General features: G+C 43.5%; 1 protein-coding gene across 1 annotated transcript in view; it reads right to left on the reverse strand.

Annotated features, from left to right (window-relative positions):
* gli2a (GLI family zinc finger 2a) overlaps positions 1 to 24,637 on the reverse strand; it is an 89,672-nt gene extending 65,035 nt beyond the window's left edge. Inside the window, exon 1 of the mRNA XM_076081898.1 lies at positions 24,523 to 24,637. Within this exon, the coding sequence (XP_075938013.1) occupies positions 24,523 to 24,637 (115 nt within the window). The remainder of the gene's footprint in view (positions 1 to 24,522) is intronic.
* Positions 24,638 to 26,443: the final 1,806 nt, after the last annotated feature.

Here is a 26,443-nt window from a genome sequence, read left to right on the forward strand (position 1 = left end):
AATACATAGTTGTCACTATCATATGCTATTCCCATTCATCAAAACAACACATACAAAATCAGTTTATGTGTGACTTCATCAATCTGTTCCTCATTCTCTTAGAAAAAGCATTTGCTTGCCACTTTCTGGCGAGTGTTAACGCGCCAATCAAGCCAAGTCACTTCAAACGGCGGGAACCCGGAGCCCTCCTCTGTCTTCCGTGAGCCCTTTGACCTCCGAGACACAGCTGACGGAGAAGCTGCCAGTTCACACAAAGAGCGTCCTCAGCGCCCTATGACGGCATCTTCAGCACTAGCTTAGCATTCCCCCTCCACGACTTGTAAACAGGGCTTTTTTTCTGGGAGGGAAAGGCAGAGGAAATACCCGAAACAGCACACAATGTGAGGGAGAGGGAGGCAGTGCACATCAATCTAAAAGCCGTCTCAGCTGGGGGTCACCGCGAGGTGAGGCAACCCCCCTCCCCCCTCCCCCCGAGAGACTGCTCTCCAGGCCCAAGTAGTATCCTGGATGGACCTGGCCTGTTCTCCATCAAACTGCCACGCTGAGTCTGTTATGTCTATGCTCTTTCTTACAGAATGATGCACACCATTTTCCTCTTTTGAAAAGCGAAGACACCAAATATTATTTAAGACACATGGATTTATGCTTAAAAAGGCCAGAGGTGGATTCTTCATGAGGGAAAAATAATTCATGTTAAAAAGAATTCACGCCCCTAAGAATGTTTACACCCGTCAGCAAGGAGGTTTTTATTACATAAACGACTGATATCCATTAGTTCGGTAGTGACATTAATAGCAGCAGAGTTTACAACAGCTATAAAAACATGTGGCCCATTTCAGACTTAACTGTAGAACACGGCGACCACCCCTCCACTTTCTCTTCATGTCTGTTTGCATTACAAAGCAGACCAATTCTAAGTATTTTAAAAGTCCGGCGACAGGTGAGAATAAACTGTCAAAAACATTTGGTGCCATCCGTTTGTACCATCTAAGACGAGGCTTACTTGCACTTGTTTATATTCGGCAACAGTTGAATTAAAAGGTCGACTCTCACTAAACTGTAAACATCCTCTGAGTGTTACTGAAGCTCAGTTAAGGGTTTATACTTTCAAAGCTGGAAATAGATTTTGAGGAGATCAAGACCAGCTCAGCTGACTGTTGGTGGCGTTCGTAACACAGGGCAGAGCATCTTCAGTGCAGGCCCCTGGGCTCTCAGGTCATCTATCCCGATAAGATAAAACGTTAAGATTGAGCTGTTTATACATACACACATGCAGCAGCGGGGTCTTATAAACCCCCTTCTTGTCTGGCCTCTTTCTTCAGGGCAGGATTAAGCGTGGAAACCATCTCGCTCTGGGAATTTGTTTTAAAGCACTAACAAGAAACAGCTGTGAAGCAGGTCAGAGGGCCTCCGACCAACTGGATTGGCTGTCAGGTGATCCCCCTCCTGGTCTGACAGTGCTGCCTCGCTCGTTCTCTGTTTGTGAAGCGGCCCGTGTGTTAGAGGCCACGTTTTGCATGAAAAGATGAAGTTGATAGTTGTTGTTATATGTACTATTTTATATTCTCAAAGGGCCTCTTAGTTATAATGACCTCTATCCTAAAAGCAAAGTGTGTTGGCTCGCTCTCTGTAAGTTGTTCTGATTATCTGCTAAACAGAAACAGAACATCTCGTATCAAAAGGTGTCTTGAATGACCTGTTCCTTAAAATTATGGAGGGATCTGTCTTTAGACACAGAAATATTGCCTTGCTCTAAAACCACCCCTTATTTGAAGGAATTCAGAATGGCTTGATAGTTAAATAATTCATCCCTTATTTCAAAGATACCAAGGAGATGAGACAGTCTTAGAATAATATTATGTTTCGAAAGAAGTGTATACTGATGATCAGAAAACCCATTAAATACTGAGAAAACACGTCCTCGATAGACCACAGATGCGACTGAAATACATGGAAAAACCATCAAACCAATGGAAGACTGCCGTGACTCCTGCTGCTGCTTCTAGATTATAAAAGAAGGGAAACAAAGCTCCCTGAGCTGGCGAGCTTGCTCGTGTCAGTTAGCAAACTCTAGCTCGTTAGCTCAGCTTGGTTGCTTAAATAAATTCAAAGTTGAGTTGACACATTTGTAGCATGGTCTCCTGTCTTTATGGAACAGTTTTTCTCCAACAGAGGAGGTTAAGTAAAAGTGAAAGATGCAACGCAGCTAATAAGCTACGTTAGCTTTGGACTCTCCGACCCACCGTCCAAGGCTAGCAACGTTAGCATTAGCAGCTCACACTACAGCACACTGACCCCTAACTCCATACCATATTTTGTTTAGGTTAAGGGTCATGCGTCCATATAGTGTGTAAATATCAAATTTTGATATATTAGGCCCCCTACATTGCTTGGTCCTCTGAAGTACTGCTTTCAGTGATGTCAACAACTGCAACTCGTTGACTCCACGGAAGTGAAGAAAAGTTGGGTTGTAACGTTAGTATATTGGTCAATAAGCAGCGGCCTGGAAAGACCCACTATGGACGACATGCTCGACTCAGTCCGCAGAGCCCTAAAGCCCCGTCCCCGCTGCTGCACAGAGCACTATCGCCTGTTTATTCAAAGTTTATTAATATCAAAGGTGCGTGAGGCCAAATTCCACCAACTCTAACACTGCACGTCCTTGGACTCCCAGCAATAGACCCGCCACGTGTGAAGTAGATCGGATGGGCGGTTCTTGAGATATGCAGATGACATGACACTGACCCACAAACTGAGATAAACACATACTCTTTCTGCTGCATTTTGTAAAAAACAAAAAATAAAGTTCCCCAGTATATCACTGGCCATGTTTCATGTTTTTGGGGTGGCAGTAGGTGTTCTAATCTACTGGAGCATTTTTTATTCAGTAATTAAAAAAACGATTTTTTCAACGTACAGATTTTTACGTTGCCATTTTTTGTCATAAACTATATAAAGAAATATCAATTAATCTGCAATCATTACTAAATCACTTGAAACTACAGTGTTCTATTATATACCTAGAAATGTATCTGTTTTGTTGCGTGTAGGATTCTAGACCAGGTCTACTTACATATCAAATCGAGAGAAATAGATACAAACTTCTACTGTTTCTGATGGACGTTGGTCATGAATGTAAAAGAAATCTGTGGTTAAAGCGGACAAAGTGTAGAGCAGCATTAGCCGACCCTATACTCCTGCTGTCCTGAGCAGTAAACTATGGCATGCTTGCTCACTTGTTTTCCATCTGTTGTTGTTTTAGCTAGTTGGACTCTGTTGCCAGAGCGACCTGAAAAAGGACAATTCTTAACCTATCACAGTGACGACAGAGGAGTGATTTATGAGCCGACTTACGGAACTTTAACTGCAAAGCCTTGCGTCGCTGCTTTCAAACCCTGCACGGCCACTGTGATGAAGAACTGTGGAGAGACATTTCCCTTTCAGCACCTTCTCCCTCTAGCTATTTGACACAAGGCTCTTGAGGCATCCAGGTTGTTTTATACAGAATCAGTGAAAGAAAGTAGTTCCATGGTTCAGCGTGGAAAGCCCAACAATCTGAACAAGTGCAGAGACGGGGGGCAAGAAAGCTACATTTTGTGAATTTTGCATGAGTTACATGGAATCAGAGCTGTGTGGCTTCAGTGACATGTAAAAAAGCGTGCGGGCAGCACTACTAGTTATTGGTCAATATAAACGGCACCGGTTTTTCCGACTTTATATTGTTAGAGGCCACAACCTCTGGGATCTGCCAGGTCACAAAACATGTGATTTGATTGTTTCTCTGCCATGGGGTGCCAGGATTACCACAGGGCCCTCCGGCAGAGACGCTCCTTTTTGCACAAATAAAAATCACTCTTCTTGACTTGATTTCGTGTGACGATATAGTTTGTCAAGTGTCCAGACTCAAAGGCTTATTCTTCTGGAATATAAAACTGCGCACAAGCTTTACCCTGAGCGCTGAATGGCATTAATCAGCGGTTGATTCATTGCCAGGTGAGATGTCGGTCTCCTCCCTGCAGCTACCTCTGGCAGGAGGGGTGGCGCTGTGAGAGAGGGATCTGAACACTTGCATCTCTCTGGCTGCTCTGCCTGCAGCCTGGAGGGCAGTTGATATGTTTACTGAGCCTTAATGCAACTATGGAAGTCAAATAAACAAGGGGCTCTATGAGTAACACATGTCGCTTTCATCAGTCCCTCGCTGGCAATAGGGTCGAACCGTTTATAAAGGAGAGGGACTCGGAACATTGAAAGAAGGGGGCTTGCTCCGTGTTAGTCAACATGTCTGTCTTTATTAGATTATATGCGGGCAAATAGAAAGGCCATCAAGCCGAGCGGTGGAAAGCTTAAGTCAGAGAGGAAATGGCAGAAAACAGAAGACTGCATAACTCACTAAATACAGCAGCCTGGTCAGTGGCCTCAGCTTCAAACTGACGCTCTCGGTTTCTATGTCAGGGATGGCGTGTCAGTTTCCGCTGGTCACATGCATAGTGTCTCTTTCAAAATAAACTTTGTTTTGAGGTTTACTTACGCAGCAAAACTACTCAGTTAGGTTTAGGAGTTATTGTGGTTTTTGGTTCAAAATAACTATACGTTTGTTATGTAAGCTAAGTCTGGAGGTCACGTAACAAAACGGTAAAATAAGTCAACGTTGACTTATTTTACGGCCCCATCCAACCTCACCCGCACTGGGAGGACTCACTCTTTAATCTAGGTCGTTGCTCTGACTGTGTAACAGCGATAGGTTTATAGGTTTGTAATGTTATAGGTTTATATTAAAGTCAGTGGAAAGCCTGATGCGTCTCATGCTGATGCTAAAGGGTGCCTCCGTGCGTGGGTTATCAGATGGTGAAGGCTACTGACCAAGCGTCGGTATTTAACGAGTGGAGAGGAAGAACGGGTTGGCCTACGCTGGTAAACGACACTTGAGTTTGTGTACAAAGAAACTTTGCTTTTCCGCAGAGCTGCAATTGAAATCCTTTGCATCTTGGATCGTGTGTACTCAGGTGAGTGCACGCGCACACATGATGATGCAAGTGTGGCCCCTGACAGTTGACAGCGGGGCAGCTGAAGCCCCTGAAGGCTCCAGAGACAGCAGCGAGCTGCCAGGACATTACTCAGCAACAACAAACAACAGCCCTCAAGATAAGGAATCATTCGTCACCGGAGCTGCGCTGACAAACAGCATTGCATTGTGCGATAAAATTAGCCAACACGCCGCTTCCCTTGTGTGACACAGAGAGAGTCGAGTCACCTCGGGGTAAGCCTGTGGGGGAATCTCCTTTATCTGACGAACACTCTCGTGGATATGGTGGGGAAGGGCTCTCAATCATCAGGACGTTGCTCTGCAGTTTGGTAATGTGAAAAAAAATAGAAAACCAATTGGTTGAATTGTTTTATCATGCATCTCCATCAATTTAGCATGTCAGTTTACCATCTATCTATTAAAGATGATTAAATATATCAGTTTTGTCTCTTGTCTGGCATTTGTACATCCTGTTTTTTACACTTCCCTCAGTTCTCTGTTCAATATTTACGCAGCTACACACATTCATACTGGGAATCTGCCCAGTTCAACCATAGACCTTTATTGAACATCTCTACTGGAACATTTGGCCTTTAGAGAGTGCCACTTTAACAGCAGCTGTTGAATAAAGAGTCTCCCAAAAGGCCTGGGGATTCAAACTAGCAACGTTTAAAAGACTTGGTATCTATTATGGCAGCTCTTTCAGCTTAAATTCCCCATTCTTATGCACATGTTTTACTGTGTCAGAAAAATGAAATTAAACAATCAGGTATATCTGATGTTTGAAACAAGCAGCAGCATCCAAAGTCAAGCTGATATTGCTAATAGTATTGCCCACTTCGGGGCCATGCTTGCCATGTTTGGAGTAAAGCCCAGGAGACTTGCTGCTAAGTTTTCTTCACACAAACCTCGGAGCAATCTGACAGTGTCAGAGGATGGAGGGCGAGGTGTCTGTCTTCCTAAAACTTCACCTCTATGGTGGTCGAGGGGTAGTATTGGTTTAAGACAGGCTGGGCAGTCTGACCTGGAAAATCACCTTACATGGGTCCAAGTTTATCCCCATTAACACTTCTGCATCCCTGTGGACACATAAACATGCATGACATGATACTGCTGCTTGTCTGTGACATACACAGAACCTTTAGGTAACTTCTAGTTTGTTCAAATACTTAATGGTCAGTGGTTAAAAGTAAAGTACTTACTGAAGTACTGCTTAAAGTTACTGTTAGGAACTTTTAACTGGTTATGAAACAGTCTCATTGTAATCCTGATCCTCTATATGACCTACATCAGTAAACGAGACCATCAGCGTCTATTTCTAGTTATTCTTAATGCTCGTCATCGGTGCCACCGTGTCAGATTGCGAGTGAAATCAGAAGAAATCATGCAGGTTCACCAAAAACTCCTTCAGCTCAGACTCCAGCGGGGCCTCCACACTGAGGACAGACCCAGATCCGGCTTTGCTGCTGCCTTTGACCTGCAGCGGCTCTTTTTTCCAGCCAGGAGCAGAGCTTTGCCAGCGCCTGACTGCAGTAGAATGAGAGGTTTTCTAAAAACACTACCGCTTTTGTCCACAGGGACCGCCAAAATCGAAATCCCAAACTATTTCCTGCTACTTTATACCCCTACGCCACTACAACTGTCACTCTACTCCAGTCATTTCACAGCTATACAGTAGTTACTACTACCACAATACAACCAAATTAGCTTTATTATAAAAGTCCTAATAATGATTAATAGGTCGGGGCATTGTGGTATAGACCATGCTGACGTCATGTTTCTAAGGAAGATTCTAGAAAGAATATGGAGACCATAAATTATTCATATTGCTCAATAAGCTTCTTAGTGATTAGTGATCCATTAGTGATCACAAAAGATGTACCTGTCAAACAGGATACTTTCATTTGGTGATTGAACAATTATTGAAATTACTCCTCTGAATTATGTCAATGGGGACTTAAACGTAAGGGTTACGTCCGTCTTCAAAGCTTCCCGTGTTCATATGGAACAAGTAAAAGGGACTGGCTCTTATATTAAACCATCAGACTCCCTTTGACTCATAGTATACTTTCTCTCTGCATCTGGACTGCATTTTGTCTTCATTTGCTCTAAACTACTCAGATATACCCTGACAATGTTTCAGCCAACATGTCAAAACATGAAAATCTCAAAATACAAGAATCCAATTCCACATGGAGGCGTATGATCAAAAAGTTTATAGGCCGCTTCGGGGAGGTTAAAGCAAATGTAAAAGAGAATGGAAATGGCGATGACAGCGATACAATCAATGAAAATGTAGCTAAAGCATGCAGGTTCTGATTAAAGCCTGAACTCCCTGTATCCCTGGTCCTCATGCAACCTGAAACTACGGGAGAAGTAGGCGAGTGAGCTGTAATTACAGAGATCAGGGCCTTATTGTTGAAAGCACAATTTTTCTGCTACTTCTTGGAAGACTGAACTCAATCTCAGAGTCATTGAGTGACCGATGAGTCACTTCCAGTACAAAGGCCTTCACACACCGGCGGGTGTCACGAATAAATGACACAACATGTCAAATATAGCCTGCCAAAAAAGGCTTTTATTGTGAAAGGAAAGAACGGAAGCAGTGGATCTGGTCTGCGCTGCCTTTGTCAAGGTTGAGAGGAGTAATTCAGTTTGCCGCCTTGGTTAGCACTACAGATCACCTGTGTTGTTAGTATGTAATCCTTTTAAATAGGCACACCTCAACTCATTCTGCACAACGTGATTGGCTGAAATGCGCTTTGTTTCGCTTTTCCGCCACGTAATATTTGCTCTGCATAAAAACATTCATGACATAAACAACTGTTCAAAAAATATATTGACTAAAATGTATTTTAAATAATAATCTAGAACTATTCAAGTATCATTTGTTTTTCTTAAAGGGGCACTGCAACGATGTTAAACATGAGGGTCGGTGTCCCGGTTGTGGTGAGAACTACTCACCCGGTGCTAACAGTTGTTTTCTGTGGCTCTGTAGAAGCTTTGACGAGTGTGAAAAATGAACTCTGATGATGTAATGATGACATCATCAGAGTCATCCTGACTGAAAGACTAATGCTGCAAATTAGGGGGCATAGAGTTCCAAAGATGTGGGCAGGTACTATCTACCAAAAATGTTTTATTCCGTTGCATTATGGGAAATGTAGCATCCATTGTTTTTGCAGCTTAGCCCATGTAAGGAACTAAATGTTAAAATAACTGTGTCTCTGCTGCATTGGTTGACTAGTCCCTTTTTTTGTTTAATTTTCCTCTTGTGAGTGCTCAAACTTCAATCGAGTGCAAACCTTTGGTGGATGCCTTTCAGCCTGTTGTGACCAACTGCATCATTATTTGAGACATGATGATGTATGTGTGAATCTGTGCCGTCATACCATAGACATTGAAAACTAAACATTTCACACTCTAACTATACAATCTTTCCTGTATCATAACACACCTACGTTTGGTGACCCATACTTAAGAATTATGACTACGGCCGTCTTACTCTGTCATTGAGCCCATTTCTAGACTGAATTACTTCCAGAGAGCTTCTATCAACATACAAAGTGAAATATTTGGGGAACAAATTGAAGAGTGTGAGTCAAGAATTTCTTTCTTGGACTACAACGCCGATAATAACAGTGGGATTTCATCAAACCTTGAGAATTTTGAGGGCTAAAATAAGAAAACCGAAAATGGGAGTTCCATATGCGATCTGAGTCTTTGTGACGGCGCAATTGAGCGGCGACATGGTGAAGCAATTACAGCGTGGACTCAAGCCAAACTCCAGGCTCCAGAGCAAATCCACGGTAAAGACGTGTACGCTTATCTTGATTCAATTCAATAAGGAAAAAAAACAAAAACATGGTAAGTTCTCTTTACAGTCTGTTTCCAGTGCAAAGTTCCATTAACTAAATCTAAAAATGTTGTTGGTTTATAGATCTTATAGAATCCCCAAAGGGACATTTTACTCAGCCTTTATGTACTAAACAGACAAATGACTACAGCCTGACTTATCATATCATTCTTTGACTATTTCGTTTGGTTTTCCCTGTAATAGAAACAAACAAACAGAAACCATCTGGCTCCTCAGGTTGGAGATGGTCGTCTTACAGTTTGGGCATTGTGGCTTTTGCTTTTGCAAGGCCTTGATTAGAAAGCATTTTTTCCTTTGCTCTGCTTCAAAGCCCCAATCTAAGAGCACATTGAAGTTTTAACTGTTGCTGCCTGGCTCTTGATAATGATCCACATGTGGCACAGTGGTGACCTTCATCAACCAACTCTTGTTCTTTCTGTGGGGAAAGGGTGCCACATGCTGCCACCGTATTATTCTTAATCCTCACTTTAAATGAACCACATTAAGCAGTTACAGCAAACATCATGTGAAGTCACACTGTATACTGTGGTTTAGGAGATGGGGGCATGAATCATGGCTCCAACAATGGGGTTAAAACCAGTTGTGATCTTTGGTGGATTCAACAGTCATCCGCTGGTTTCCACCCATCTACCTATGCCCACCAACACTTGCATGTCTCCATGAGTATGTAGCCCATGAGATCTTTTCTGCCATCCACTCAAAGACCTTAGAATCAAAAAGTCTGTAGTACTTAAAGTGCAACACAGCAGCTGTGTACGGCGCAGCCTACTCTTAGTACGTACTTCTGTTTTCAATGTAAAGTCATTGCATGTCAGGAAACGCCACTGTCCTACTTTCCTGCCATTAATACCAGTTGACACTCCAGAAAAGCTGTGATTCTTTCACATCCCCCACGGGCTGGTGATGGCATGTCTTCTTGTGTGGTGTTGTAAGTGTCACAGTGGGCGAGGAGAAACATTTATCTTCTTCAAGTTCTGCGGACGTTGTCGAGCCACAGTCCCAGCAATGTGAGGATAAAAGTTATTCCCAAAGCATCTTAAGAGAGCTCCTAAGGTGAAGAACTGTGGGGAGGACTTTTAAGAGTCGTAAGAGCTTCTTAAGCAGAGGAGAAAATGGTGGAAAGACAAAGAGGTAGGAGAAATATTAACTCTGAATGAGATAATGAAACAATATAGATTAGATCGTACAGAAATAATCTCAATAGAGATGCACTCTGGTTTGCAGATTTACATGGCAACCAAAGCTACTACTGACTGGCCAACAATCACAGAAACTGATGACAGCTGAGCCATTCTTCCCGGTTAATATCGGACAGATTATAAGTACTCAAATTACCAGCATGGTAAATAAACGTAGGCACATGTAACAACTATCAGCACGTGAAGGCTGTACAAAGGTGAAGGTAAAACATCCCGGATACTGGTGCTGCCATCTTGAGTTTTGACATCATCATTAAGTCTGCACAGTAGTGATCGGGGGGCGGAGCCGCTGTGTCGAAACCCGCCCACAAAACCGCCCAATCACACCTCTCTGTGTAGATACGAACACACACGACGGTCCGAGTGCGCTCAATAACATTACAGTCAGTGGAGATGTTGCTAAGCTAGCTAGCAACACGGTCTGTGGCCGTATGGACTGTATATAAAAATATATTAGCTGCTGTATATAAAGATACAGTTTATGGTTGAAACAGAAAGTTCCACCTGCTTACATTGAGAGGGCGGGCTTTATGAGCTAAACTGCAGGCAGCCACCAGGGGGCGATCTAGATCTTTTGGCTTCACTTTAGGGGAGATGTCATGTCGTCCATCTTTGTATACAGGCCCCCGTCTCCTACTGTCTGCATGTTGTAGAGTCCTTGAGCGAGACACTGAAATGGCCGTTCTGTGGAACATATGAATTCCAACAAGCCAGTGTAGCTCTACAATGATGGCGAGACCAAGGCGGAAGGGGAGCCATGAGTGAGTGTGTCTTCTGTACAAAGACTCTATTTGAAACAAACCACTCTAACACAGGGCCTATAGACACAGAGCCCTGTTACTAAAGCGATAGGCCAGTCCGAGCCATCTGATCTCCCCCGTCAGACCGCCACATGCCGGCTCCTATTAGGGCCAGCAGTTGCCTCCGCTTACATGTGGTACCCATCATCCCAGACCATGAGGTAGCAATCCTGTTTGGCTGCCGCAGCGCCTCGCCCCCGGGGACGCTCGGTTCACTCAGTCCTGGGATCACCTCAGGTTATATGTGCCGTGTTATGACAGCCTAATGGTGCTAGTAACTGTGTGGCAGTAGAGTGCGAGAAGGGAGGAGTAGGGAGAGAGAGAACGTTAGACAGTAGAAGAGAAAGACAGAGGTTAAAAAGCGTAGAGATGCTTGTCTTTCACAAAGATCAGAGGTGTAGCGATGTCAATATTGTGTTGCATTAATAGCTATTAAAGAAACAAAGATGTATCAGAATTAAATGCTTTGGAATGGTTTTATAAAATAGGTTCCAAGAATGTAAATAAAGTGCCATCAACACAGGCCTCTAAACCTAAAAGTGTTTTGGCAGTGAAATCAGAATACAATTTGCAGTCCTGAATAGCAACATTCTACAATCACTTTTTGAAGGAAAAATATTTTTCAGACAATCTTAGCTGAACATGAGCCTACAGAACACCCCCCCCCCCCCCCCCCCCCCTGTTCCTTCTCCCAGGGCAGACTCATGCGTGGCAAGGGCAACACTAACTACCAGAGTGTAAAAGGTATTGAGTTACCAATGGGTAGCAAAGGCAACAGTTGAGCTGAAACACACATATAATCCTTCACAAACGCTTTAAAAATATTGCATAAAAATCTGAAAAAATATTCATAACTAGGCTAGTTCTGTTAGCTATCCTGGTTGTGAGGAGAGGTGAGTCACACTAAATGAATAGCTTGTTTTATTTTAGTTCTGGGGCATTAACCCTCTCTACAGCAATCACTCAGGATATAACACACACACACACACACACACACACACACACACACGACATATGCACAAGGCTCATTTCACCAGATCACAAGCCGTCCAGTATTGACTTTACTTCATGTAAATACAGCTCTATTGCAGCTTCCCTGCTGCTTGCATCAGTTAGTCAGTCACACCTTACGATTTACTAAATAAAGCTTTCACAAAAAAAACGTGTTCTCACCTTGTGGCGTGCAAACAAGAAGATGGGTGGAAGACATGTTCTGAATGACTTGATTCAATAAATTAGCAGGTCGTAACGATTATCTTCATCGTCAACAAAATCATTTCTCGGTCCATTGTGCGGTCTAAAAGATGTTCCTAATGGCACTATGACGACGCAGAGGAACCGGACTTTTTCACAGATTACTGTGTCATGTAATACTCTCAGGATACAGCTGCAAATAGTTATTTTATCAAAGTAATCAAGTAAAACTGAGATTTCCTAAATCATGTGAAAACATCTTGAGGAAACTTCCATTAAGTTTTTGGCACTCGTCAGAAGTTAAACTGCATTTAAAAAGACGTGAAAAACCCAAAACACTCAGCACATTTCTTCAAACTGAATACACAACTTAACACAAGTTGTTGATGGATAGCTTTGCAGTATCCATATATTTGACCCCGTATACCGTGAACATTTATAGCTTTGGTCAATATTTGCTCATGTCTGTCACTATGACTAACTGTGCAAGAGAACCAGTCTGGATGTGATATTACCCAAGTTGTTACTAGATGGCTTTTGCATTAAATGTTCCAAAAGTTGGGATGATTGTGTGAAGTGATTTCCAGTCTGTAGAGGGTGAGGGTCCCCAGAGTTTTGACAGCTTGTGCCAGGCCCCCCCCCCCCATCCTTCGGGCCCAGACGCCTAGAAGTCTCCACTAGCAAAACTGGTCCGGCTTCACGGAAGGAAATATTGGAGCGGGGCACTAATTGGCAAGCGCCCAGACACCCCACAAGTGCTAATGAACAGGCAAAAGGGCCACAGCCAAGAGGGAGTGAGAGATCCAGATCGAGGCTGGAGAAGCGGGGGTCCAAAACTCACTGAGGCTCTCTTTGAGCCCTCGCCCTCTGTCCGGGGCTTAGGGCCACTTCCTCCTCTATAATTAAGGCGTTATCCCTCAGCACAATGGAGAAATTAAACTGTAAAACCTTGCTCGGTAAATTACTGCTTTTCCTGGGAGTTAGAGGAAGCGTCTTGATATGTAAACAATACCCCCTCTTCAGCTGAGTACCCTCTCCCTCTCTTCCTCTCCGTCACCCCCCCTGCCTCCCTCTTTGTTCCGTGGGAATTTCAGATGGGCCAGATTCTCCCTGAGACTACAACTCTGCTGAATAAAGAGGATTTACAGTGCCTTTATCGCGTAAGCATCTCAAACCTGTTCGCCAAAGCTAACACTCAGAGGATGTGCGCTCATACAGCATACCCTGAAACACACACACACTGCCAGTAATGCTACAACACTTATTCTTTTATTAGCATTAATTATAAATTCAAGATGGTGACATGATGATTTGCAAAATGAAGAAAATGCTGCATCAATGGCTCCACTCAGTATTTAAGCTCTTGAAAGTTCCCTGAGGAGGTGTGCATTGAGTGATATGATACGTTGTGCTTGCGGAAGAAGCACCTTGCCACAACACGTCAGACAGTACAATCTCTTACCATGACAGTTTACTTATAATCTCTGATTAGATTACAATCTGGAGACAGGCCGCTTTAAGCCACCAGGGTCCAGAGGTGATTGTGAGACAACATATCCACACTAAACCGGCTGAAATTTAAAAAATGCCTCCACGCTAGGATTTTCAGGTTGTTATCATTAAGCTCCCTGTCCACACTGAAAGACCTAAACAATAAGAAGACAATTAAATGCCTCTGTCTTCGGTCAGCAAACAAGAAAACTGTCGCAGTTAAGCTAATACCTGGTTAACTTTGTGCAACAGTTTCGGTAAACATAGTTTCCCCTGGTTAACGTTGTGAAACGGTGGCGGTTAACATATTGTCAAGTTACATGTTACACGTAACAGACCAGGCTATTATGGAAGAAGGGTTTCCTATTCAATAAGACACACAAACGAAACAAACTAAAAGCGCACTCTGAGAGCGCAGACCTCTGCCATGGCAGTGTGTGGATCTTCTCTGTGATGCGGATCTACTCCAAAATGTATGCTACACCCTTCCATCAAGGGTCATGAGAATCAGCCAGTAGTTTTTCTGTAACTTTGCTGACAAACAAACCAAACTGAAAACCTGGCGAAGGTGTAAACCCAGTTACTGTGCGGAGTACAATTAAAGCACAACACGGCTGGATCGCCTCCATTCAGTCCTGCGGCGCTGCTATCAATTCAACGAATTATAAATCGACACCTACGCAGCAGGTGTCTGGGGCACCACAGTCAGATCTAAACACAGCTTTAGCATGAATGCACTCTCAGAGGGTATTACCTTGCACATTGTGTGTGAATGTAAGTATAGGGCTGACACTAATGATAGTTTTTGTTATAGAGTGATCTGTTCTAAAAACTATCCATCTGAAGATCTAATCTGAAAATTACCAACACAACTCCCCAGAGCCAAGCTGTCCTCACATTGCCTCTTTTGTTTTGAGTCTAAAACCAAAAAGTATTTAATTTACAATAATAAAAGGACAGCTCGTCTGTCACTTGACTAATTGTTTCACCACTGTGTGAAAATATAGAGTGAGTGTGGAATAATGGATGCTTTCCATTTCAACTGAAGCACGAGTCTCCTTCTGAAAGTAGCTCTACAAATCCTTCTAAATGTAAGATGACGGTGGTCAAGCTGACAAGCAGTCTGCCTGCAGTGTGCACGTCAGCTCCATGTCTGCCGTGAACATGTCTGTATTCGCTGCTGCCAGGGGATGACCCTGCTGCTCTTTGAAGCCAGCGCCAAAAATTCTCGGGCTTAGCTAACACCGTCGGGGAAATCACCTGGCAAACAAAACACAACAGGCTTACACGCTACACTAACACACAGACTTTCATTCACGAACCCTTTTCATTGGCAGACTGTTTGTTAGACAGCCGCCTCCTTTCACTTACGAAATGGTGCTAAAGCACAGCAATGAACCTCCTCGCAGTAATGTAGAGTGTAATTATATTTCCCCAGAACAAAACTTTAAATTAGCATTTATGGAAGTTAATTTGACAGAAAAGGGTTTGAGGGTATTTTTATTGTTGGTATTGAATTAAATGGATGACTTTGAACACATAGGCCTGTCAGTGGAACGTCTTTGTTCATCTGTAGCTGGACCAAAACATCACATGGTGCCTCGTAAAGAGGCTTCTCCCTCCTGCTTTTTATCGCTCACTTCAAATTTATCGCTTTGCGTCATTCATGATTTCATGAGTTTCTATGTCGTTAAATTCTTACACAGCCTTTCTCATGGAAGCCCATTTCCACCAGAAAAAAATCACCAAAAAAAAAGAGAAATTATGAAATAGAAAGTGGAAATTATAAGATACTTTAACACAACAGTCATAGAAGCAGCTCTTTGGCAGGTTACCCTACATTAGACATAGAAATGGATTGTGAGTACATTGAAGACTACTTTAAACGTGGCTTTACAACACATGAAATACTTCAATTGCTTGATGTTTCACGTGGGATTGTACTGAGCAAACGCACCCTTGAGGGGATTTTAAGCAAGAAGCAGCTCTGGTGTAGAAAGAATAAACCCGATGCGGCTGAGGTGGCGACCTTCGTTGAACAGCAACTGGAAACATCTGGTCAGTGTCATGGTTACAGATGGATGCAGTGTTGGTGAATTCTTTGGGCTTCCATACTTTCTGGTTTAAAGTATAGCCACAAAATCCCAATGACACTCTGCTTTAATTAAAGCTGCACAATATTGAAACATATATTTTTTTGTCCTGTGATATATTTAGCGATACAAAGAAGATGTTGTATATTCTAAAGCTAAATGCGGTGCACTTTGAGAACACAATGAAGAGGCTGGATTCATGAAGAACTTTTTTAAAGCAATTTTGTGTTCTATTAAAATTGTAATCATAAACACCATGGATGTATAGATATGAATGGTAAAAATAAACAAGTCAGGCGGGTTGCCGACATTGTAGCAGACCCCTCGCACTGAGTAAGTCCGCCATGGTTGACAGTTGCACAGAGAGCCCTGACCCACGCAGCGAGCATTAAGTCCGCGCCGATGTTCGACGAGGGGTGCTATAAAGCTCACAGGTGACCTTCACCCTGTGCCTTTCCAAGCACACCTAGAGCCGCCTGCAGCGCAAAATATCAAACGGCAACAAAGCTGTAGCATGACGTAGTTCATTTGCCAACAACGCACGTCCTGCATTGTGACTACACATCGTAATGTCAATGCTGAAACTATATCTACGGCAGTCCTAGTTTTAATGTTCCACAACATCTACTGCACCACAACCATAGAATTGTACTGAGGCCATCTAAGTAAAGAAAAAGCAAAAAGCACTGAGAAGCACTTTTAGTGTATATAGTGTATCACATGTAATGTTTGGGTAAGAATCTCAGATTTAAATCTCAGACCTCCTGTTTCTGGACACGTAGTGGCTTCTTTCATACCAAAGAACTGCACTGCCAACCCCAGCCAGGCTTAGCACTCAATCATCTGTTGCTACCCAGCTGTTACAGTTTCCTGCTGGTGTATTATACATGACATTACAAATCAGTTTTCCATATGGTAGCATTTTGTTTGGACCATGACAACCATACAATGCTTATGACAGGCTTTGCTGTGATTACAGAGCAGTGTACCGTATTTTCCGCACTATAAGGCGCACTTAAAAGCCTTTAATTTTCTCAAAAAACGACAGTGCGCCTTGTAATCCGGAGCGCCTTATATATGGATCAATTGGTTAATTGGTTGATCCATACTGGTTGTACACGGCGCTCTGTCAAAATGTTTCAGTACGACTGGTAAACTACAAAGCCGCACCGCGGTAAACACCGGTACTGTGCTTACTCCTAGTCCAACACCACTTGTGTGTATAAAGACCCCAAAATGGCACCTTTCAAGAGACACGTTTACGACGCTATTCTATTCTATGCGCCTTATAATCCGGTGCGCCCTATATATAAAAACAGTTCTAACATAGGCCATTCATTGAAGGTGCGCCTTATAATCCGGTGCGCTTTATAGTGCGGAAAATACGGTAACTAATAGCAGCCCAGTCCACAATCACTTTCTCACAAAGAATATGACGCTGTAGCGTATGGCTGGCCGAAAGTCCTTTTTTTAACCCGCAGAAAAGAACGGTACAAGAGGAAGAGTGCAGGACAACCAGCCTCCATTTGGAATTCCTTCTTTATATAATGTCTGAGTATTTGTTTTTACTTTTGTATGCAATCACAACAGCATCCAACATCATACAGTAGCACTTCTTTGTGTGCGATCTGAGCGCCTGTGTGCCCCCACGTGATGAAACCTGAGCAGCTCCATTTGAAGAAGACGCCGAGATGCAATTGTCAAATGTGTTGACCCTTGATATGAGATTTTACTGCTCAAAATATTAGACTATAACAGCCGTGGTAAAAGTTGTGCCTTAATATCAAGAAGGACAATCAATAACAAACTGCAGGAAGCAAAAATGAAGCCAAATTTGATATGTGACATTTGTTTAAGAAGCCTTTCAGTTTTTCCAGTGTGATCCAGTTTTTAGGACGATGTTTTAAAGAGCCTATGAATTGTGGGAAGGGACAGCAGTCCACTGTATTTACTGAGGCAACCTCATCTGCTTATTTTGCTGGTTGCACAGTTTACTGTGACTCGTCTGCGTTCTGTCCTCGGAATGAGTCCATTGGGGATGACCGGTGTCACGGCTGCACACTCCATCTGGAGAAAGACTCACCCTCCTGGGGCTGTGACCATGAACGTACATTGTCAAAGTTTATTTTTTCATAAATGTTTATGGAATTCCTCCAACTCCGCTGCAAATGTAGCCGCTGACTGGGCAGGATGGTTTGCTATTGTTTCTCACTGCGACCATTTTAGTTTGAACGTTTGAACCCAGTTCATTTTACTTCGTTGACCCGTTGGTTTGCAGGTGATACGTGTGAACAAGTCTGGCTCTAGGAGGCTGTGCCTCACAACTCTCAGTGAGTTGGCTAATTGCTAAATGCTAGCAGAGGCTGGAGAGCAGCAGCAGTGAAACCTTAGATCTGTAATTACAAGAAGCAGCTCCTCTCTCAGGAGGAATTTCACTGATGGTAAAAATCAATTTCCTCCTCTTGCTTTCCTGGGAAACTACAGTACAATTACAGCAGGTGTTAATTGTAAAGGCACCTATTGTCCACTGTCTGGAAGTCTGGAAGATTAACATAATAAAACACACCGACGTTCTTCCTGCAGAGACATATGTTGATGCAAATTTGTAAGGTGTTTATCGTTTTATATATTCTCGGCTGATGCCTCAGCAACTGCAGACATGCATTTCTCATCATGGGTGGGTGGGCTTTTTCTCCGTGCAGTGCTGTGATTGATTCTTTTCCTCCAGCAGCGTTCCGACGAGGGCGGACCGCAGCTGTGTCCGCAGGCGGGCAGGGGGGGGGGGGGGGGGTGCGGGGGTACGAACCGGAAGAGCCCGACCACAAACTGTCCGTCTCTAGACAAACTCAGCCGTAGGAACTAGGCCTGTTTACACAAGCGCCTCCCGTCCGTGTTTACAGCTAGCACACATTTTTGTTTTACCACGTCTAAACTCCTCGGACGTTTATTTTGCTTCAGTTGAACTGTGAGTGTTGGGGCTACATCAGCGGATGAAAGTAGCCGAGGCTGGCAGGCTGGTGGCTCAAGTCTGAAGGACACAGAGGGTTACACCGGGTCAGGGAGTTGACGGTGTAGAAATGGACCTCGAACCAACAAGTTCTTTGATAACATGCGGCACCTTCCTGTCAAAAGAAAGCAGTTGCCTGAGGCGACACCTCAGAGAAGAGGAGAGAGCTATAACTTATTGGGCTGATTCCCTTCAGGCCGACAAACACAACAAGCAGGAAGTGTCTTAGAGGCAGGGGCATGAATTACACTCTGCATGCTGGGAAAGAGCTTTCTGTTTAAGAGAGGATGAAGCTCAAAAAGAAGAAGGGAAGAAGGGATGGGGAGAGAAAGCTGGTGGTTGGGTAATCCCCTAAAGCATCCATATATTGCCTCCACCTCCTCTCCCACTGCTTGTAAACGGCAAGGAATGTAACATGTTGTCTTTGGGCCCTGTGTGTGTGTGTGTGTGTGTGTGTAGACGCCTCTAGTACAGAGAGATTTATATTCTCAGACATTGCCCAAAGCATACCACGTTGCTTTTTTAACTCTGGCTGCTTTGAAGCGGAGGCAGAGCGTTCCAAAGAAACAACCGATATCAGAAATGTCCTCTCATTTGAGCCTGATTTATGTTTCATAACCACATTAGAGAGCTTCCAAAGGGTGTCATACTCGAGGCATTTGCTCAGAAAATAGGCTTCTTAATATTTGCCTTCATGACTGTCTTGTAAGCATTCACTAAAATAAACATTTGTCTTGGGATATTCTTTTTCAAAACTAGGAATCTTGAGTCTTGATAGTGCTTAAAACTTGTTAAGAATTCCTCTGAACCCCATGGTTGGATTCATCTTGTGGTTTCTTGGCCTTCTTAATTCAAGTAAACATAAAAAAGAATCCAGGAAACTTATGTATAATAGAGCTTCATATTAAATGTAAAAAATAAAGTAATAATAATACTTGTATGTACAGTATGTAAGGCTTTAAAACCCTTGCAAACAATTGCTAACACTCCCTGGATGAATTCACCATCCTACAGCAGTTCCCTTCTCTTAGTATGTAGGCCAGAAACTCTGTGATGGGTGATGATAAAGGCCACAACTAGTACTCAGGGCTCAAACCCCTGTTTTAAGCTTTCATAAGGCAGCAACATCCAGTTCTGAAAAGTGAAGCCAGTGACTCCTCTGGTTGCATAGAAGTCTATGAGAAAATGACTCTAGTAAACATGAGTTTATGGTCTCAATCTCTAGTTTCAAGTCTTCTTCAATACAGCATGATGTTCATTTCGTAAACGATGGTCCATTTAGAGTCAAACAGACCATAAAGCAGGCTATACTTTAGGGCGGGGCTACCTTGTGATTGACAGGTTGCTACTATAGCATTGAACGTTCTGGGAGTTGTCCGTGTTTGCGTATTAGAACTTTAACCCTTTCACAGTGTGTTTTCAGTTCATGAAAGTTAATTGTAACATTTTGGTTGCCTAAAAATGTCTAATTCAGTGTTGTTGGTTATACTTCCACCTTCTGGTTCCAAAAAAACCCAAGATGGAGATGGCCAAAATGCTGAATTCAAGGATTCAAAACCGTAGTCCACAAACCAATACGTCCACTTCTTATATAGCTTTCAAACAAACTATGAAAAAACAAGATGTACTCCTTCTGCTTTTACTCAACATGTCTAATATTTAGATCCAGTCTTGGCCAGCCAGTAAACAAAATGAAACTCAAGATACGACAGAGAGAGACAGAAATGCGAGGATGGAAGCCTGAAGGGGAGTTGAGGAGTGACTTGGAAAAAGACCAAATTAACTGTTTGTAAGTAATCTGTTACCCCAGTCAGCCATTCAAGTATTTTAGCAGGTTTTTCTCCCCATGCAGACTGGGAATATGGATGTGACGTTGAATTAGATGTGTGCAGTCCCAAGTAAGGGCACATACTGGACATATCAGGCACATAGTGTAAACTGACTCTGCAGATGATGAAGGCCATAAATTGAAAGTCATTCCGGGACAGAAACAATATCGGTCTCTCTTAATGTCATTCTTGGAGGACAGCGGTGAGTTCCTGATAGTGTGTGGCTATAGACCCTGACAGGAAAATAAACAACACTGGGACTTGGTCAATAGGCCTTCCTGTAAGCTTGTTGCTTGCAGGTCATCTCAAGTATCAGTAGAGGCATTATTGATGCTGTTACAAAATGTTACTTTAGATGACACCTGATAGAGCTGATTCTTTCGCACTGAGGATGCAAATATGGACACAAGGCTGTTGAATGAAATCCATGACATGTTTGGAGGCCTTCGGGACCAGGGGAAGTGTTTCTTCTATGTACTGCCTCGTAACTTGATCTGCAGTATTTCCTTAAATAGCAAAGATTAGGGAACGTTGAGAGAACATTTACTTTGATGCCAAGTCGATGGCAAAATTCTGAAACCATGATGGTACTTGCTATTCTACAGTACTGCAGGTATCAGGGATCAGGGCTTGAGTGGCGTAGATAGAACATTACCCTGATAATGCTACGTTCATGAACTACAAATCTGTAGAATCAACAGGAGAGCTAGCTGTTAGCAGCCATGGGCCAGACCAGTTTTGCTTGGCTAAATAATCAAGCTAACAGCTAGCTAACAGCTAGCAAACAGAGGTTACATTAGTTATATTATGGTGCGTTCAAGATCTCTTCAGTATAAATGAGAAACTTGAGGCGAATCATCAGTGATTATTAATACATTTGCAAAAACAGTATGCAAACATTAATAAAGGAGTGTATGTTGAAGTACATGTGATTTATAGTTTTGTTTTGTTTTTAATGATGTTTTTATGGTTAATGGTGTCGTATCGTGGAATTTCACTTAACCCACAGGTTTGTTCCTATAATGAACTGGTCCGGATGTTAGAGCACCATGGCCATTGTGAACAACTGCATCTTTCTTTTTTGCTAAGTAGAATACTTCAGGCATCAGGAGATGGATTCTCTGATTCTTTCAGCTCAGGTGGAGGGCCAAGGAGTTAAACCAAAGGGGGCAAGGGGTCTGGCTTGAATGTGGTCATCCCTGCATAACCCTGGCCACTGAATCCCCCGCCCACCCCCTCTCGCCGATCTGTGGAACCACAGCAGCGTAAGAGCCTCATTTAGGAGCACAGAAAGAAAGGCAGAAATCTCTTTCTCAGGAAGATTAGTGGCTGTCCCTTTGGAGTAGGCCTGTGGATGGGGAGGGAGCTGGGGGAGGAGGGGGTATATTTTGCTCTGGGACATTTTTCTCTGCCGGGGGGAGGTGACCCGTTCCAGAGCACCTTCCAGAGAAAGCCCTTGCGACCAATTCGGAGACCTCTGTGGAGACCCTTCAGACTCTAGCTCCGTCTAAGACTCACCCGTGATGGCCATGATTAACACACGGCTCCTTATCGCAAAGCCACTGCTCTACTCCCTGCCAGACTAATTACACCAGACTTCTCTTCTGCATCCATCTGTGCTCCAGTGACCACTCCGAGTCAGACTTGGCCGATCCATTTTCATGCAGAAAAACTAAAGGTCGGGTGATTTAATGCCGTATTCTTGTTTGAGTACAAGCGAGATGGCAAGTGTTGACAAAGGTGAGGACATTTCTTCTTTTTGTGCCGCCTCTCATTGGCATCCTCCTTAGATACATCAAAGCTGTGAATAATTATCTGTGGACGATGTGTTTCTTATGCTGAAGAACATAAATCTCTGTCGGGAGTTCGCAAGCTACGGCTGAACTCCAAGAAAGATGAATACAACACCCTGCTTAGGCAGAAATAATCAGAGTGTTAGCGAGCTTGTCTGCTCCACTGGCCTCGTACAGTCAACACCGAAGTGAGGGATGATGGAGAAATTCTCTTTGGCAAACTTTCTCGGGATATAATAAGGGCCGTAAAACAACAAGTTGGCAGATCTGCATTTGAAAAACGGTCGGTCTTCTTCGGCACTTCTTCGAGCATCCATATGCCAGTCTTATGGTGTGATGTTGGGAGGAGGGGGGGTGCATCAATCACAGGTATTCCTTTGAAACCGTGAGATGTTTTACAGTCCTGGTACCTAATCTGGACACATGTTACTCTGACATGGTGAAGCACAAGCCGTCAAAGACTCGTAAATCCCGGGGGCCTGGGTGTCAGGTTGCAAGGGCCGTTGCCTGTGGAAGCATGCCCTGTAGCTGCGAGATGGATGCAGGCTGTGACACGAAATGTGGGTGCCCATTTAAAACCATTAACAAGGCCCAGAGAAAGAAGCCAGACTCCTATCATAGGGACCGAACTCGACCTGCACTCTAGTGCCAGCATCCCTGGCCTCTATCGTCTTTCCTATGCTTCCCCTTGGACCCTGACGCACACTCGGCATAAGTGGCCAGACATACTCCCATTATGTCTTTACACACAGACATGTCCAACAGGGCGAGGCATGTCTCTATGGAACACGAGCAAAGTGAGCTCTCATCAAACAAGTTATGAGATTCGTTGCCGGCTGACACAGTGGATCAGGGTGAACAAGATGTTCTCAGGATGTTTCTGCTTAAGTTACACTACTGTACTGTGCGGTTTCATTTTCAAGCTGACAGAGACCTATAATGTAGTCCGCATAGTTTGGAGTACTTTGCAATTCTGTTTCAAATACGAGTAAGATTACTGAAAATATGTCTGTGACATCTTACAAAGAATGTTTCCAAGCTACTTGATGTATTCAAATTTACCCCACATTTTGGTTTCCACATGCATGCTAATTTGAAATAAAATAGAAAAGAATCATCAAATTGGAAACAAAAGCAGAGGCTTAAAACTAACACACTAACGTCCTACTTTTACAGCTCCCTCGTGTGACGTGGTGAGCTTTGTGATGGCAGGCCACCAGGCCCTTCATTAAACAGTAAAACAACTTGAATGGTATGTTCCTGCAGTGGCCCCTCAGATGATGCCAGTGCGTCTTCCTGAGGGGTTTTAGTGTCCACCAGCCGGCTCCACCAGCAGGCGTTAGTAATTTATAACACTGGTACCTCAGAGGCCCGAACAAGGTCCTCAGACCTCGTTAGAAGGAGTTTTCATCACACATCTACTAATGAAAACATGAGCGCTCATCTTTTAATTATGACCCCTTTATAGTGGGAATCTTGCACACCCTGCAACCTCTGTGGTACCACACAAGCACAAATAAGCCCTAATGGGTGCAGCAGACTCCTTTACTTTTTCTCAGTGGTGCAAGGTTATGAAAATTCAACCACTGCAGTCTACATAATACACAATGATCATAACAGTGTAATTGACTAAATAATTCATATCATGGCAAGCTCACTGTTTTTTTCTTCTTTGCTGGTATGAAAAACTTGTGTCCTCTTTGTGGAGGTGCCAGGGAGGGCACGCTGAAACGTCCTAGTTTCTCACCCCACATCCCTAAACAATTAATGGCTCCTCTCGTGGCAGGCCACCAAGCCCATCATTAAGCAGAAATACCGCTCACGCCACAATGTCATCCGATATCTCCTTAGCATTTCAAAGGTGCTTCCCTCCGCCCGGCCTTGGTACACCATGTTGTCCACTGCTATGCCAGCCTTCTTTAGTAATTCATGAAATTTACACTCGGGAGGTGAGAACAAGGTCTTTCGGCCTCATTATAACACTTTTTCATCACCCATTCTCTGACGCCTCTGATACATGCGTCCCCCATCTCTTGGTCTTCCTCTTTTCATGTGCAACCAGCTACTTATGTGACTGTCCATCATGTTTCACTCTATCAGTACATGATGCTACAGAAAACAAAAGGACACTAGAGTGCTTTATTATAATAGCTGAAGTCGGTTATCACCAAATTACCAAATGAATGAAGGGTAAATGATTGGAAAAAAAGCTGTACCTCTGGTCAGAGTGGTGGGCGAGGGCTTCTTTGGGATTTCTGAGAAGCTGCTCCCATCCAGACCTGAACCCTTACACTCCTTCTTCTCAGTGGCTGTTGGAGCTGAAGTCTCCATGCTGCTCTTCGATTTCCGTAACAACCTGGAGAGACAAGAGGCACTAGTGTTAGTTTAAAATGTTTGATCTTGGCTGTGACCGCGTAGCAAAAAATAGGTACTGCATTGAAAAACAAAGTTTATGGGAGCTGTAGTTTTGTTGTCCTTGTTAATTATATTAAAGGTTTCCAGCAAGGTGTAACATACTCATTCACCCTAGAACCTTAGATAGTGAGCCCCTAAAACACGTTTCAGTTCTGTCTCAAAGAGGGATGACCGAAACCGTGTTAAATAATCGAATTGATCATTTCTAGTTAGAGAAGATAGTGCTTCTGTGTAGCTGTCTATTGCCCTTTTAAGCTAAATATAGTAAAAAATATTCTTGAATTTGTCACTTTTTTTCAAATACCAGACCGTCAAAGAAGCAAGTATTTTTTTTTCCAATGTAGCAACACAAACTGAAGTGTATTACAATGTGTACACTGTGATTGATGTATTTATCCTGTCAGTGTAACTTATGTCAGGTCAGGCCCTAAACACACAGACGGATTTCTCAGTTAGATGTAATGACTCCACAGTCCTCTTCTGTTCCAATTGTAAATGCGAGTGGCCCTTTAGCGCTGAGGTTTTTAGCCGCTCGCACTGTGTCAATACCTCCTCATGTCTGTGTGAATGGCCCGATGACTTGGCAACGCGCCACTTGTTTGACTTGGTGGGACCTACAAGATCATCCTCCGCCGAGAACAAACAAGACTGCAGCTCCCGGCCGGGGAGGGAGAGGTCATTCCTTTGGTCATCGCTTTTTCCACCTGCTCTCAGACGCTGGGAGAACATGTCAGCGCGCTTTGACAGAGCGCTGAGACGGCATTACAATCAACGTGGATGTGATCAGAGGGGGTGACTTCATGTTTCACAGGTGCAGAGCAGAAAGACTTCTTTCCATGTTTGGAAAAGTGAAAAACGTTTTTAGTATGCATCTGAGTGCTTTTGGGCATCCAAACGATGTACTTTCAGGTCAGCTCCTCACACCTGTTGGCAGCTACGGGACGTCAGCTGATTAAAACATTTTTACACAAAATCATTTTGCAGCCTCAAGTCTTGTAAAATAAAAGTGTTTACGACTTGACTTGTGTCCAAAAGACACAAACATTACCCTGAAACAGCAGTTCATTTCCACTCAAGTCAGGGAAACAACTGTGATTTTTGGCTGAGAGAAAGACCAGAAAAAAACTCTGAGGGATCAAAGGATATTAAAAACACAGTCTTTGTAACACTAGAGGGTATGAGAACATGGAAACACAAATACATAATTATGAGTGCTGAGAGTGATGCTGTCATTTGAAAGGAAAAAAAGTCATTGTTCAGTGATCTGGTTACCGCTAGCCCAACGTGTGCTGTTTTGGGTTCCATGTGGATATCCAACATGTCATCCTTCATTGTGAGGTGTGTGTATTAGCAGCCGTGTCTGTGACCCTTCGGAGGTGCCAGTCGCCTGTCACCGGGCCAGTGTAAGCCGATTAGAGGTGGGTGACTAACAGGTTTAGGCTGCATCTGTTTCTTTTTTTCTTGGTGCCAGGACGTCCTCGAGTCTTGTCTTGGGAGAACTCCGTCACTCTGACATCACCTTTGTGCTACAATTTAATGTGCTCTTTCATGGGCTTTTATCGTATTCACAGTTGGCCAGAAAACGGGCTCATTTTCGGGGGTGAACCCTCTTGGCAGAGATAAGACGTGCCCGTGAACACACCAGTGCTCGCAGCAACAGAGTTTGCCTTTCAAGCAGCATGCCCCTTAAAAATAACTGAGAATCCTCCCCTTAACATCTCC

This window comes from Anarhichas minor, unplaced genomic scaffold (assembly GCF_050575085.1).
Source record: "Anarhichas minor isolate MPS153535 unplaced genomic scaffold, ASM5057508v1 ptg000087l, whole genome shotgun sequence".
Taxonomy (NCBI): Eukaryota; Metazoa; Chordata; class Actinopteri; order Perciformes; family Anarhichadidae; genus Anarhichas; species Anarhichas minor.